We start from the raw sequence: 16585 nt of genomic DNA, 5'->3' as shown, positions 1-16585 counted from the left end.
CTAGTAGCATACATACTCTATGTCAATTTTGTACATCCGTTTATGAGAGCAGTTGTACTTAAGCCCCATGAACTCTGCCTAGCAACAACTGGGCCAATAAACATGTGACGTGGAGGGCAGTGCCCAACTAGATCCAGCTTGGAATTTATTCCTTCACAAAATGGGTTTGATATTTATATATTTTATATTTTATATAATAGACTCGTGATTCAATTATTGTGTATGAGTAAACCCAATAGAGGGGATGTTTACCTCACAACAGTTTCATTCCTATGGCATTTTTACATTTTCCTATAGGGGAGTTACGATTTAGCCCTATGAACTCTGCCTAGCAACAAGTAACGTCGCCAAGGAAACAAGGCCCCACAACAACTGAAGACTTTTCCCTTTTTCTCTCAACACATGGACAAAATGTTATGTTTCACAACTGATTATTGTCACTGATTACGAAAACGTCAGAAAAATTGTGTGCCATTTCCCTGGAGGAGGTCACAAATAGGGGGTGTGGAGGAGGTTCTGTGTGGTCTCGGGATTATCTGACGACATGTTGTTTGTCTAGGGAGGTGCGCTTGTTCGTCACCATGCTGGATGTGCTTGCGTGATGAGAACACACCATGTGGCTTTGACATAACCTCCTAAGTTTACCTGCATATAAATGTTGCAAATAGGAGTAATGCTGGATAGTAGTATGTCTTCCATCTTAGTTTTTATCGAACTAAAGGGAATGTTTGAGTTTGTAAATTAAAAATGATAATTCACCAGGTTCCAACAACATACTAAAAAGAGATTTTTGTTGCGAGGCAGAATTTATGGGGCAAATTGGTATTTTGAAATATATATATATATATAGCTATAGAAAGAGATAGCTACAAAGTGTTTGTTTGTCAGTGCTTTGGTCAAAGAAGCAAGTCTTTTCAAGTCAGTGGGTTCAAATCCAAGTGAAGTCACAAGTCATTGCTGTTCAAGTCCAAGTCGAATTGCAAGTCTTTTGACATATTGGTGAGCCTGGGGGAGACCACCTCATCCACACGCAGCATTAGCACTGGGGCACCCCAAGGTTGTGTCCTCTCTCCGCTGCTCTTCTCTCTCTACACGAATGACTGCGCCTCAACGCACCCGGCTGTCAAACTCCTGAAGTTTGCAGATGACACCACTGTCATCGGGTTCATCAAAGACGGTGACGAGTCTGCATATCGACAGGAAGTGGAGCGTCTGGAGCTGTGATGCGGCCGACACAACCTGGAACTGAACACGCTCAAGACTTTATAGATGATCGTGGACTTCAGGAGGCATCCGTTGCCACAGCTGCCCCGCACGCTGTCCACCTGTCTTGTGTCAACCGTCGAGACCTTCAAGTTCCAGGGAATTACAGTCTCTCAGGACCTGAAGTGGGCGACCAACATCAACTGCGTCCTCAAAAAGGCCCAGCAGAGGATGTATTTCCTGTAGCTTCTGAGAAAGGATGGCCTGACACAGGAGCTGTTGAGGCAGTTCTACACAGCGGTCATCGAATCAGTCCTGTGGTCTTCCGTCACAGTCTGGTTTGGTGCTGCTACAAAAAAGGACAAACTCTGACTGCAATGGACAATCAAACCTGCTGAAAAGATTGTCGGTACCCCCCTACCCACCCTTGAGGACTTGCACGCTGCCAGAACTAAGACAAGAGCGTGCAAAATCCTCTCAGACCCTCCACATCCCTGTCACCAGCTCTTCCAGCTCCTTCCCTCAGGTTGGCGCTACCAATCAATGAATTAGCAGACATTCCAACAGCTTCTTCCCCCTTGTAATCAACTTCTTAAACAACTAACCTACAATTCCATTGCAACATTCTGGCAATTTTTTTGTCTTTAGTTTGTTGTCACATTTCTGTCGGGCCAATTATATATACTCATGCACTCACTGCACTAGTCTCGCCACGCTGCAGTATTTGCATATCTGTTGGTGACCAATACTGGCCACTCATGCCAGAGTAGCATCTGCCCCACTTGCACACTGACTGAGGAGTATCTGCAACATTTGCACAATCAACATTGTCCCAGATTATCGCGCTACTCGTCATTTTAAACTGCATACACGCATTAACGTCTCGGCGCCCTTCGCACAATGGTCATTGCACCGGACTATTGCTATATTAGTCATTCAAACTGTTTTTCTCAATGGCTTGATGTCTCAAAAGTGTTCCCTATCAATTGACTGTCTGTTGTCATACGAGAGCGGCTCCAACTCCCGGAGACAAATTCCTTGTGTGTTTTTTGGACATACGTGGCAAATAAAGATGATTCTGATTCTGATATTGCTGAGTCTAAGGTTAACAAATTCATGACTCGAGTCTGGCTGGAGTCCAAGTCATGTGACTCAAGTCCATACCTCTGCTTGTTTGCATTGTTGCTAAGCAGAATTCATGCTGCCTTTGTACCCTAACCCCTATTTGAAAATAACAGGGTATGTTAAATAGCAAATTAAATATGAAATACAACTTGAGAGATAACAGAAACTGTATCATATAATCAATATAAAATCAACTTTTTTTGGCCAGTGTTTGGAGGGGTATTTGTCATACAAAATTGACACTTTGACAGGATATCAGAGGCAAAGATCTTGTATTATGAAAAAGTTGAAACTTTATCATTTGAGTCTAGGATTTGGAATTAATACTGATATTTGGAGTCCAAATAAGCATAAAAAAGCAACCTTACTGTACGATACTGAGGAATGGAGGAAAAGTGTACTGGTGCCCATTTTTAAGAACAAAGGTGATGTGCAGAGCTGTGGCAACTATAGAGGAATAAAGTGGGTTCATGCCTACAAAGAGTACCACAGATGCATTATTTGCCTTGAGGATGTTGATGGAAAAGTACAGAGAAGGTCAGAAGGAGCTACATTGTGTCTTTGTAGATCTAGAGAAAGCCTTTGACAGAGTACCCAGAGAGGAACTGTGGTACTGCATGCGGAAGTCTGGAATGGCAGAGAAGTATGTTGGAATGATACAGGACATGTACGAAGGCAGCAGAACAGCGGTGAGGTGTGCTGTAGGTGTGACAGAAGAATTTAAGGTGGACGTGGGACTGCATCAGGGATCAGCCCTGAGCCCCTTCCTTTTTGCAGTGGTGATGGATAGGCTGACAGATGAGGTTAGACTGGAATCCCCGTGGACCATGATGTTTGCAGATGACATTGTGATCTGCAGTGAAAGCAGGGAGCAGCTGGAGGAACAGTTAGAAAGATGGAGGCATGCACTTGAAAGAAGAGGAATGAAGATTAGCCGAAGTAAAACAGAATATATGTGCATGAATGAGAGGGGTGGTGGGGGAAGAATGAGGCTAAAGGGAGAAGAGATAGCAAGGGTGGAGGACTTTAAATACTTGGGGTCAACCGTCCAGAGCAATGGTGAGTGTGGTCAGGAAGTGAAGAAACGGGTCCAAGCAGGTTGGAACGGGTGGAGGAAGGTGTCAGGTGTGTTATGTGACAGAAGAGTCTCTGCTAGGATGAAGGGCAAAGTTTATAAAACAGTGGTGAGGCCAGCCATGATGTACGGATTAGAGACAGTGCCACTGAAGAGACAACAGGAAGCAGAGCTGGAAGCGGCGGAAATGAAGATGTTGAGGTTCGCTCTCGGAGTGACCAGGTTGGATAAATTAGAAATGAGCTCATCAGAGGGACAGCCAAGGTTCGATGTTTTGGAGACAAAGTTAGAGAGAGCAGACTTTGATGGTTTGGACAGGTCCAGAGGAGAAATAGTGAGTATATTGGTAGAAGGATGATGAGGATGGAGCTGCCAGGCAAGAGAGCGAGAGGAAGACCAAAGAGAAGGTTGATGGATGTCGTGAGGGAAGACATGGTGGCAGTTGGTGTTCGAGAGGAGGATGCAGGAGATAGGCTTACATGGAAAAGGATGACGCGCTGTGGCGACCCCTAACGGGACAAGCCCAAAGGAAAAGAAGAAGAAGAAGACTGTACTATATACTATATTTAACAGGCGCACATACATCCCCTCGTATACATACTGTATGACACGTTACATGACACTGATTCAATCAAGACTTATATACACTACGTTGTGTACACTGTATGTACCTGTGCACTACCAACATAAGCACGACTCCACCCAAACGTTTTAATTTTGTTGTACCTACAAGTTGATTAGAGCCCCCTCCCTCCAGTGCGACAGACTCATGACTCGCAGTGGCACGAATCTGTGGCTGAGGGTGCAAAATGAATTAGCAGGACAAACACAAGGCGCTGTGTGCCGGGAGTCACCGCGAGCAGCAACGAGCCGTTGCAGGCTTCCACGCCCATGTGATGGGAGGATGACTTCGCAAAAGCAGAGTACCTCTGTTTCATTTGGGACTTAATGTTTTTTGTTTAAGAGAATGTTAATTTGAGTGTTGGCGTCTCTCCATCGCTTGAATCGATAAGTTAAAAAATGTCTCATTTCCTGTCAAAATCTTCAAAAAGGTGCCTTTTTCTATGGCGGGGCAAGTGTTGCATTGAACCACCTGATCCAATGGATGGCACAGTCATGAAAAAACGCATTTTAGAAAATAAGTTTTAAATAATTGTCTTTGGTGTGCATCTGAGTTTCGGGTGGCGATGGCGGCAGCGAACGACACAACATCCGGGCCGCCATCAGTTCACGTGGTTACTCAGCAGCGAAAGAATAGGTAGTTGTTGTGTTTTGTGCTCACATTGCCAAACACACAATTTTGCCAAATTTCTTTTTTGTAACCAAGGGTCCGAAGAAAGTGAGTTCTGAGAAGAAGTGGATGATGTCTGTTAAATTAAAGCTTGATATCAGAAAAACATGGGCAAGGTGTGCGTGTAGTCGAATTGGCGAAGCAGTGCGAGGGTAGTACTTCTATTATATGTACTATGCTAAAGCAAAAGGAGTCGATGAAGGCTATTATAAGTATGGCTGCATCTGAATCTGAATAACATCAACCAAGGGAGTATAAATTATTTTCCAGCTGTGGACTCAAGATGAAACCTTTGTCTCCTGTTTCTTGTCAAAGGCTTCCAAAGGGGCCGTTTTGTATGCCAGAGTAACTGTGGAAGTGCTGCTCCAGATTTATCCATGTTGGGGAAAAAGATCATTTCTAGTTTCAATATGTATTTTTTCCCAGTTCTTCTGCCTTGTGGGGCAGTAGACTCCTCTGCCCAAAGTTTCCAGGGAAAATGGAACAGTGAGCATAACTAGCTTATGCTTTTTTTTTTTTTAATTGAGCTTTGGGGCAAAAGCAAAAGCTTTGCTTGACATTAGAGGCATTTTTCCTCCTGAATATAACATGTAGTGCTCTGTATTAATCACATTTCAGGACACTGCATGTATGTTACATTAGGGAGCTTTAATTGTGGTGGTATCAACATATAGAAATCAACACATACAGTAGTTTCTTCTGAATGACATACAAACATTCACTTAACAAAGTTCATAAGGCTCGGTTGTCCCAGAGGAAGGGCTGAGGGGGGCGGATGGTACCTTTCAAAATTAAATCTCCCGGAGTCGCTTCAAAGAATAAAACTACTATGATAAACAAAAATCAGCAGTCTGCTACTGTACATGCTCACACAGTTCCTAACTGCCTCTCTCCAACATAATCCCCATGCTCAATACTTGGCAAAGACCTGAGATCAAATAGAATATATTTAACTCTGTATTATGTATAATTGTACACACGTCAATGTAATGCTGCATATGTTTTTGCTAACAATGATAATCCAAAATACTTATGACATCAATATGACACCAACAAATGTCTAATTTCCATAGTTTTTTTTTCATCAAAATGCAAATAAAATAAAAGTTCCCGTCACTGAAATGCTCTAAAGTGACACAGCTTAAAATAGGCAATCCCCTTTGTTGTTAGCATAAATGCTAAGCTACAAGCTAAGCTAATGCTACGTCATTTTTTTTCTAGCCTTTTTCAAAGCTAAATCTCAGAACGGCTAACGGTTCATGTTAGAAAGAGCAGGAACATTGTGCTAGCGAACCTGCTACCGTGTGGTGTCAGCTTTGTGTTTGTCTAACACTGCGTCATCTTTTTCTTGAGGATAAATAATCTCAATCGGCTAATAAATTGCGTTTGGTTCAAACGAGTTGGGAATGCCCAGCTAACATACTAGCATGCGCAGTTTGCCTCACATTCGGCTTTCAACGTGACAAAGGTGCAATGATTTTATGATACCTTTTGAACTTTATAACTTTGAAGAATTTAAGTTGAGATTTTAAATATAATCATTAAGTTAGCAAATATCCGGGGCTAAGTTGGTGCTGTTACCTTTGCACTTCTCGATCAAAACAAATCAAGCCTCATGCGTTCTAATGATGGTCAAGACAGCCAAGCCGACAAGACAAGACAAAAGGGAAGCGACATTTTTCATATTCTATTCTTTTTTTTTTTTTTTGCCACATCATTTAACATTGTATTTACAAAAGGAGGACATGCAGGTTTTCAGGCTCTTAAAAAGTGACACAAGTGAGCGATTTCGCACGTAAATGAAGAGCTGTACATCTATAAAACTTTTAGGGAATTACCTAGGAATTCAAAAATGTCCTCGTCGGCTGTTAATATTATGACGATGATGATATAGTCATAGTGTTTTGGCCCTTCTGTTGGTTCAGTAGGAAAAATAAATGCTTTGTCGCTGCATATTTTCTACGTATGCATAAATCACATTGTTATGCATATTTGTGCGAGGCAAGAAACATTTGTACTGACTGACAGGAGCGCAACTGAATGCCTTCACAATGATGACAATTCTAGTGCATCAGCTACAGTCTTGCTACAAATAAATACACATCATGTGTTTATACAGTACTGTGCGAATGTAGTAGCATTTTGATGAGTATCTGGATCAGGGTTCTAGGAATTAGATGCAGGCATAATAATTGACTCAATGAATGGTTTCTAAAAGCAATTGAGTTTGTAAAAGCATTTGAATCAAAATGGAATACATCACTGCGCTGCTGATTCGCTCTCAAAAGAGTTTGTTGTCTAAAGAAGAGGATTCTTTTACTACTACAACTTTTTTATTGTCATTTAAAACCCTTCCCCCTCAAAAATGTTTTGATGTACCGCACTGAAAAGATCTGATTGATTGACTAGTTGGAGCTCAAGCATGGTTTACTTCTCTGGCACAGTTAAGAAAAGGTGGACTTGGGCACCACGTGCAATGGAGACAATAATGTCATACAATTACAACTAATGAAGGTGACGTTATTCAATACTTTTATTTTACTTTACGAGAATAAAGGCGTGGTATTTTGAAAACAATGTTTTGGTTTGTTTGCTTTAACGGAAGTTGTTTTCAAAGAACATTATATAATGATACTACCCAGTTTATATACAGAACGGTAGCTAGATTAATGTAGTAATTGTTTGGGAACTCCGCCATTCACTTTATAGCCGTACTATTAAGAGTTTTTTCATGCCCCAGATAGGAGGGTTTTCTTTTGTTAACATCCAATCCCTTTTATTCTTGCACTTTTTAGCCTTCCCCAAATATATTGCTATTTTTATTCTTAATATTGCATTTCATATCCTTGTTAACACTCCTATCCAAAATTAAAACTCTGATATCATTTTTCTTGTATTCTTAAGATTTTTCAAGCACATCAAAATGGTTTCATTCTCTTGAGCTTCAGATTTATTTGTATTTAAAAAAATTTTTTTATTTTGTTAAGACGATCTTTTTCTCATATTCGCTCCATAAAAAAATATTTTTTTTGTAGTTTGATATTTCCCCCCACAAAATAGGTTATTTATTTAACGTTATGACATTTTTTTTCCCCAACTGCACCCCCCTTTTTCTTGTAATTTTAAGCCCCCTCCGCTTATTATTCTCATAGTATTACAACTTTTCTCTCATAGTCTTACAGTGTTTTTTTTTTCTTCTTGTTAGTGTGTCCATAACAATCCATTCCTTCATCCTAATCACCAGAAATAATCCACAAAGTCACAAAAACTTCCAGTAATACAGTTTAGTACCACAGAGTGACCATCCTTGAGCCTGCTAATTACGTCAGGGACAATTTGGCACAATGTAAGTGCGCCGAGTAAATGTAATCTTTTTCACAAAGGAGACATGTTATTGGTTAGAACAGGAGCTGCTTTTGCCATTTCCTGAGAAGCAGATCACAATAACTGACTGGACAGTCCGAACGGAAGCTACCAACAGTGCCCTGTGGTTTTGGTTTTGATTTTGGATGGACCGATGGAGATAATTTCAAAATGACCATTTTGGGAGGTGGGATGCTCAGTAGGTTTTTGACACAGTGTTGTGGAAAAGAGCTACAGGCTAAAAGAGCCTGTATGACACACGTCACAGGAAACATACGACACTGACATCAGTACACACATCTTAACCAACCCACCGCCATCTTTTCCCTCCCGGTCCCAACTCTTCCTTCAGGAAAAACCCGACATCCTGCTCTTACATGCTTTTCACTTCATACGTGTCACATGAAGACATGACGTGTTGTATCGGCACACACAAAACACACCCCTTCGTGTTATTGAAATGACATCACGTGGTCTGACAGAGAGAGCCGACGTCGATTTGTGCTGTAAGAGTCGTAAAAAAAATACACCCCTTCGCCCCAATAAACTTGGGTAAATTTGCTTGTTTTTTTTCCTTTTCTTCTTTTGTAAACTTTAAATTTTTTTTCCAAAATAAGATCAAAGTAGATCCTCTGACTGCAAAAAATCCTGAAAGATCCGCATCTTGTAAAAATGTACAAAACCTTAAAAACAACTTATGTACCAATGTGTCTTTTTTTTTTGTTTTTTGTTTACTATATCAACTTAGGAGAGTGGGACAACTTTTAGCGCAAATCCCGCCCACTCTTTTTTAATGATTGACATGCTTGGGGACCAACTGGGGCACTCATCGAACAAGATTTATAAAACAACAACAAAAGTCAAGATAAAAGTCTTTGCATCAGCTTGTCAGCATCTTGAAGATCTTTCCTCTTCTCTGCCTTTTCCCAGCACTTTTTGTCCTCTTTCCTTTGCCACAAACATCTATCTTAACAGTTATCTCATCTTATGATGTTCTGCTGGTCAAGACTCAATGATACAGCTGTAGTTAAGACTGGGTATAAGATCGAATCACACGCTAACATTACAGAGCCCCAAAATGAGGCCGGGCGCGGGGCGGTTGGGGCCGGAATAACATTGTATGGACGAAATATCAATATGGGGCCATGAATTAAGTATGATATATGCACGAAATACTAATTTGCGGCCGCGTAGTAGGTATAACGTGTACACAAAATGCTAATTTGTGCCCACAAACACTAATTCCTGGCTACAAACTAGTATTTATTCCAACAGTTTGTGGCCGCACATGAGCATTTCGTGTGCATGTTACATCTTAGGGCAACAATGAAACATTTTTTTCCCATGTCATGCCTGAGGCTCTGTATAATACAGATTTTTGGGCCACTTTGCTTACCTAGATATTCAAATTTTTCACGAGAATGATATCAAACCCAGAAAGTGTGCACGTTTTACGTAATTTGTGGTCACAAATTAGTGTTATGTGTGTACGTTATACCCAATTTGTAACCACGAATTTGCATTCCCCCCCCCCAAGTCATGTTTGAGGCTCCGTATCAGACAGACCTTTGGGCATCTGATTTTTCCCTGAAGTGATGCTTTCCCTCTTTTAGCCACATGGTCCTAGTGCGTTCCTGTCTCACGTTCAATCAGACCACAGGTTCTCCACGGCCTTGCTGACCTTGCACACGATCCAGCGGCGAAGCGGACAGTAGTACTCGTAGTGGAACTGCTCGAACTCCGGTGTCTGGCGGATCTCGTGCAGGAAGGACATGTCCAGGTCGGACTCCAGCAGCAGCAGCAGCGTGGGCACGGTGACCAGCAGGATGCCGGTGAGCGCGCCGACCAGTCGGGCCACGCTCAGGACGCACGCGTTGAGCCGGGCGTTGGACGACAGCAGTCTCAGGACGCCGCCGCCCCTCGCGGCCAGCCGGGTGCGCTCGAAGGCCCGGTCGCGCTCTCTTTCGACTTCGAGCTGGGCCTGGATGTCGGGGTCGGCGTGGAGCTCCCTCAGAAGCCTTGCGGGGCTCTGGACCGGTGAGGAGAAGAGCAGGTCCACGCCTCCTTGACTGTCGTCCACCGGGGTGGGAAGCATGCTGGCGCAAGGACTAAACAGGAACACACGGAAACACATTTAGTCATCCACCCGTCCATCCATCCATCCTCAGGTCTTTCAGTCGAGATGTATCACTCCATCATTCAATGGTACCTTGACTTACAAGTGCCCCAATTTTCCACTAGATGGCGGCAGCAAAAATCACAACATCCTGGCCACCATCAGAAATGTGTTGCGTTATGTGTATTTTCCAGTTTTTGCCAAAGGTATCTTTTTTAACCACAGGTCTTAATAAAGTGTGTGCTGAGAAGAAGAAGAAGCAGCAGATGATGTCCATTGATTCAAAGCTTGAAATCATAGAAAAACATGAGAGAGTGAGGTGTTTGTTTAGTTGACTTGGTGAAGAAGTACAAACATGGTACTTCTTCAGTATGTACTATATCCTCACATTCACACCTACGGGCAATTTAGAGTCTCCAATGCATGCATGTTTTTGGGATGTGGGAGGAAACCGGAGTGCCCGGAGAAAACCCACGCAGGCACGGTGAGAACATGCAAACTCCACACAGGTGGGGCCGGGGATTGAACCCCGCACCTCAGAACTGTGAGGCTGACGCTCTAACCAGTCGGCCACCGTCCCGCCGTATGTACTATAATGAAGCAAAAAGTGTCAAAAGACTATAGCGTCAGCCAGAGACATTAAAATCCTTTCTAGGCCGTGGGCCTTTCTCCTTGAAAAGATGGTAAACTGCTGAGAGTGAGGAAAGGTTGATGGAAAAGGTTAAAAAACAAACAAACGATGAAAAAGATTAAGTGAAGTGGAAAAATGTATCGATTTATCGAACAGTGAGCGGTCCAAGCTAACCTGTAGACAAGCTCGGAGATGGTCCGCGCTCCGTCGGCCTCGTCGTCCTCGTCGGTTTCATTTCCCGCTTTGGGGGTCGGAGGTCGATGGCTTGAGGTCTCCGTGGCAACGCGAGCAGGAGGCAGCTCTGACAAGCAGTTGGCTCCATCCGTGCCTTGTTGCTGGTCCGCGGGAGCGGCCGGAGGTGCGAGGGGAGTCAGCGCGGCCGAGTCCTTCAGAGCAACAAAGCCTGGCGGGTGACACGAGTACATTGTGGATTTAACATTCAATTCACAATTATACACTTATTTGATGATGATCTTTTGTTTCATTCAATGATAGTTGCTTATTTTACTATTACCCTGTAGCAGGGGTGTCCAAAGTTCAGCCAGCGGGTGGCACTTGCAACCACTGCATGTTTTGTATTTTATTGCTTTGTGCAACGACCCAATCTTCAATGTTTCCTTGGGCTCAGAATTGGTCCTCCATTAGTGTTTAGGGCTGCAACTGCTCTATATTTGGAGATGAGGACTCCAAGGAGATGCATGTAGTGCAACGTTTTCGACTGCTAAAATTCTTGCCTTTATTTTAGTTTCTGCCTGTCTTTGTCTGTTTTGTTTTGCTTCACATACGGTGTATCTCGCCCTTTCAGAGGTAGTTTTTAACTTCAAATAATATAGAATTAAAAGTGTGCACTTTCATTCTTATTTTTTGTTTTTGTTTATCTATTGTTTTCATTTTATATTTTGTTTTTGGTCTGTTTTTGTTCTTGAGCTTCTGAGAGGGCAGTGATAAGTCACCACACTTGCATGCACAATAATAAAACTTATAAACTACAAGATTAAAAAAAACATTAATTTTACCAGTCTTACTAGTTTTGGCATAAACCACTTACAAACAAGCAGACAAAAAGGAAGAAAACAAGTTCAAAGATATCAAACTATTTTTTAAAATGAAAACAAACAAATCTAAAAAAGTTATAGATATCACAATTTATACTTTAGATTATATTTAAAAAACACATTATATATATATATTTTTTCATTTAAAATTGTAAAAAGTAAGTGTCACTGCCACATTCAAACCTGGGACAGTTTTAGAGTCTTCAAAGAACCTACCATGCATGTTCTTTGGATGTGGGAGAAGGCCGGACTACCCGGGGAAAACCCAAACAAGCACAGGGACAACATGCAAACTCCACACGGAGATTGCAACCAAGAACGACAGACCTGTGAGAGAGACGTGCTAAAAATATCTATCCAACCATTTTCTATGGTTCTTATTGTTGAGGGTCACGGGCTCTGGAGCTCAGATGACTTTGTGTACTTCCTGGACTGGTTGCAGGTCAATCACAGAAGAAGCGTTCACACTCACATTTACACCAAGTGAACCCATAGTACTGGCACTAAAGCCAAGCGAGTCTACCACAACACCATCAGACACTCTTTTCAAAATATATTAGTCATAGTTTTTTATTATAAGCCTAACAGTCTATGATGAATGGACAATTTCATTTTTTACCCTCAAATCACAGAAAATGCTGAATAATGGCCACATGATGGCGGTCACACGCTTGTACAAGAGGGGAGTTACTCTTTTGCAAGGAACCCAACATAAACGTCATCTTATCTTTCAAATAACACGCAGGGTGCACTCTAAAATAAAAGTTGCAGTACATAAACTGTCACAGTGAGTGTGCTTGCCTGTATAGAGGGATCATATTTGGACCACTGGACAAAGAGCCTGCAAGAGGTTCCTCCTTTTGTGCGCCTGTGGAGCCTACTTGAGCGCATGCGTGTGTATGTGTGTGTCTGTGTGCGTGTGTGTGTCTCTAAAAGGCCAGAGATAAACTCTGGATTTGCAAAGTGTCGACAAGCTGAGTCAAACATCACAGAACATTCCTGGACCGACACCAGATTTGATGCATCCAAGACAGCTGGATATATTTTTACACACACATACACGCACACATACACACACACACACACCAGTAATACTGTACATATAGTTGCCTGGGGCAACTGCAGATGTGGGTGGCGTCTATGGGGAGCGTCTATGGGGAGTCTATGGGGAGCTTATTTATATATTACAACATAAGAAGCAGAAATGCATTGAAACAGCAAGAGTCAAGGTAGAATGGGCTGAAGCAGTCACGTGGCTCCATAATGAACGTACACAACACTGTGGAGCGATCGCATGTCGGAGTCCACTGGAGTCCTAATCGACATCCATACAAAACAAGAGCTTCTCTAATCGGAATCAGAATCAGAATCAGAATCATCTTCATTTGCCAAGTATGTCCAAAACACACAAGGAATTTGTCTCCGGTAGTTGGAGCCGCTCTAGTACAACAGACAGTCAATTTACAGAACACTTTGGGGACATAAAGACATTGACAAAAAAATACTCAAGAGGGAACATGCAGTCACTTGCAACAACTTTAAATCCTCTAAGAGCTTCTGTAGGTGCTGCTGTTTTAGTTAGCAAAAACGCTGCTGCTTTAGTGAGCAAGAGTGGTCAAAGATCATCATGCATCGCATGATATTAGATTATCATAGACTGTCTGCAATCACTAACACAATTACATCCATCACTGTATGCTCCAGTAACTGGATATTTGACAGTTTAGCAAAATGCTCCAAGGCCACAGTACCATCTGATTAAAACAGGAGTTGAGAGCGATCAGAACGAGAAGAGGGAGGGAGGGAGTGGAAAAAAAACGAGGAGCAAGTGGGAGGCAGCTACCATGGTAGCAAAGTCAACAATAAGGCTACAGTGAGACAAAAGGAGTAGTTGGAAAACAAGACATCCATCCATCCATCCATTGTCAACACCGCTTATCCTGGTTAGGGTCACGGGGCGCTGGAGCCTATCCCAGCTGACTTTGGGCGAAAAAAAAACTTTGGGCTACACCCTGAACTGGTCGCCAGTCAGTAGCAGGCCACATATAGACACGGACAACCATTCACACTCACATTCACACCGTCACTGAGTGGGAACTGATCCCACGCTGCCCGCACCAAAGTCAGGCGAGTGCACCACTACACCATCAGTGACTTGAAAACAAGACAGTGATCAATAAAAAAAAATGAAAAACCCAAATTTTTTAAATGTATTGACAAAATGCAGCACAAAGCATAGTTTGGCCTGAGAATTGAAGTAAAGGTGCAAAACACAAAGTAGTAGTCAAAGAGAAAACACGGCTGTAGGTTGCTCTTGCACAAATTTACACAGATCGGTACGAAAGGGAATGCGTTGTAGAATATTTGACTTTGTTGGGCTTGTTCTTGGCAAAATGTATCCAGTCGGGAGTGCGCTACGGCGGGTCTTTTGGTACGGGAGTTGCTTCGTGTCACTGGTCGAATTGGATTTATAAATTGACATTGGATTCCGTGGTGGTTGCCCTTATCACCGGTTTTGTTCATTATGTTCACGGGAAAAAAACAACCAACCAAGGTGTGACGCATGGTGCCAAATCCAAGGCTTGTGGGCCACATCTGGCCCTCTGAGGCATTTGAGGTGGCCCCTGCCATAATTTTCCCTGAAATTTTTTCCAAAACTATTTATCTGTCATAAAAATTAAAATAATCAAATGGAGGAGCAATTATGGAATACAATGAGGGAATTATTAGGGTTCCCACAGAGAACATAGGTATGGAGCAGGAAGTGTAACTCTCGCCAATGGCCACACACCTAATTTGTAAAACAACACAGTGCATCTCAGCCTCTAGCTAGCGGACATCATGGCTAGCGATATGATTATGGCAGTCCGTCAAACATTGGGAGCATAATCATTCAGACTGTTCAAACTGCTCCTGTTACATGTATCTGAATTCAACTTTTTGTGGATTTGGGTCTTGTTCAAGTGTCTTAGGGTCTTGTTCGCAAGAGCGGTAACCACAGGTTTGTGCTGGGTCAGTACTAATGTAGTCACAGTATCGGATCGTCCTCGTAAAGAGCTGAACGCTCTTGAGGTAGGAGGGATTTAAGGCTTGAAACAAGGACACTTGAGCACACTGGAAAGCTGCCAAGAAGTGAAACATCACACACAGTCTCGATGTCTCCTTCAGGAGATTTGGAGGTTTAATGTTGGGAATACAATTGACATCGTTGAGCGATTACATTGTAATTGTGAGGACAATCGTGCTACTATCTAACTAAATTATTTCCGATATTTGGATTTCCTGTTAAAATATTTTCAAGTGATATCTTTTACGCAGGAAGCATGTAAACTGAATCTCAGCTTTGTTAACAAGCTCTTTAATTAAAAAGGACTCACCACTCATGATTGACAAACTTGGAGACGGGCAGTTAGCGGCATGAGTTTTGGTGCCCAACCCCTCACCACGACAATGACTCATTGACACCGCATGTGGTCTGACTCCAGAGACAGGCTAATACTGTCTCCTTAAAATTGCAGCCTGTAGTAGTCGATTATTATAACCCCAATTCCAATGAAGTTGGGACGTTGTGTTAAACATAAATAAAAACAGAATACAATGATTTGCAAATCATGTTCAACCTATATTTAATTGAATACACTACAAAGACAAGATATGTAAAGTTCAAACTGATCAACTTTATTGTTTTTAGCAAATAATCATTAACTTAGAATTTTATGGCTCCAACACGTTCCAAAAAAAGCTGGGACAGGTGCAAAAAAGACTGAGAAAGTTGAGGAATGCTCATCAAACACCCGTTTGGAACATCCCACAGGTGAACAGGCTAATTGGGAACAGGTGGGTGCCATGAATGGGTATAAAAGGAGCTTCCCTGAATTGCTCAGTCATTCACGAGCAAAGATGGGGCGAGGTTCACCTCTTTGTGAACAAGTATGTAAGAAAATAGTCAAACAGTTTAAAGGACAATGTTCCTCAACCTACAATTGCAAGGAATTTAGGGATTTCATCATCTACGGTCCATAATATCATCAAAAGGTTCAGAGAATCTGGAGAAATCACTGCATGTAAGCGGCAAGGCCGAAAACCAACATTGAATGCCCGTGACCTTCGATCCCTCAGGCGGCACTGCTTCAAAAACCGACATCGATGTGTAAAGGATATCACCACATGGGCTCAGGAACACTTCAGAAAACCAATGTCAGTAAATATTGTTTGGCGCTACATCCGTAAGTGCAACTTGAAAGTCTACTATGCAAAGCAAAAGCCATTTATCAACAACACCCAGCAACGCCACCGGCTTCTCTGGGCCCGAGCTCATCTAAGATGGACTGATGCAAAGTGGAAAAGTGTTCTGTGGTGCGACGAGTCCACATTTCAAATTGTTTTTGGAAATTGTGGACGTCGTGTCCTCCGAGCCAAAGAGGAAAAGAACCATCCGGACTGTTATGGACGCAAAGTTCAAAAGCCAGCATCTTTGATGGTATGGGGCTGTGTTAGTGCCAATGGCATAAGTAACTTACACATCTGTGAAGGCACCATTAATGCTTAAAGGTACATACAGGTTTTGGAGAAACATATACTGCCATCTAAGCAATGTCTTTTTCATGGATGCCCCTGCTTATTTCAGCAAGACACTGCCAAACCACATTCTGCACGTGTTACAACAGCTTGGCTTTGTAGTAAAAGAGTGCGGGTACTAGACTGGCTTGCCTGCAGTCCAGACCTG

The 16585-nt window shown here is 42.4% G+C and overlaps 1 protein-coding gene across 1 annotated transcript in view; it reads right to left on the bottom strand.

Annotated features, from left to right (window-relative positions):
• Positions 1 to 5336: 5336 nt before the first annotated feature.
• The window catches only part of frmd3 (FERM domain containing 3), a 52173-nt gene continuing 40924 nt past the window's right edge, over positions 5337 to 16585 (bottom strand). The window contains exons 15-16 of the mRNA XM_061671849.1: positions 10979 to 11207; positions 5337 to 10165 (exon numbers count right to left, since the gene is read on the bottom strand). Of these exons, the coding sequence (XP_061527833.1) occupies positions 9703 to 10165; positions 10979 to 11207 (692 nt within the window). The 3' untranslated portion in view covers positions 5337 to 9702. The remainder of the gene's footprint in view (positions 10166 to 10978; positions 11208 to 16585) is intronic.

This window comes from Phycodurus eques, chromosome 3, assembly GCF_024500275.1.
Source record: "Phycodurus eques isolate BA_2022a chromosome 3, UOR_Pequ_1.1, whole genome shotgun sequence".
Lineage (NCBI taxonomy): Eukaryota > Metazoa > Chordata > Actinopteri > Syngnathiformes > Syngnathidae > Phycodurus > Phycodurus eques.
This window is presented reverse-complemented; position numbering and strand designations above follow the sequence as displayed.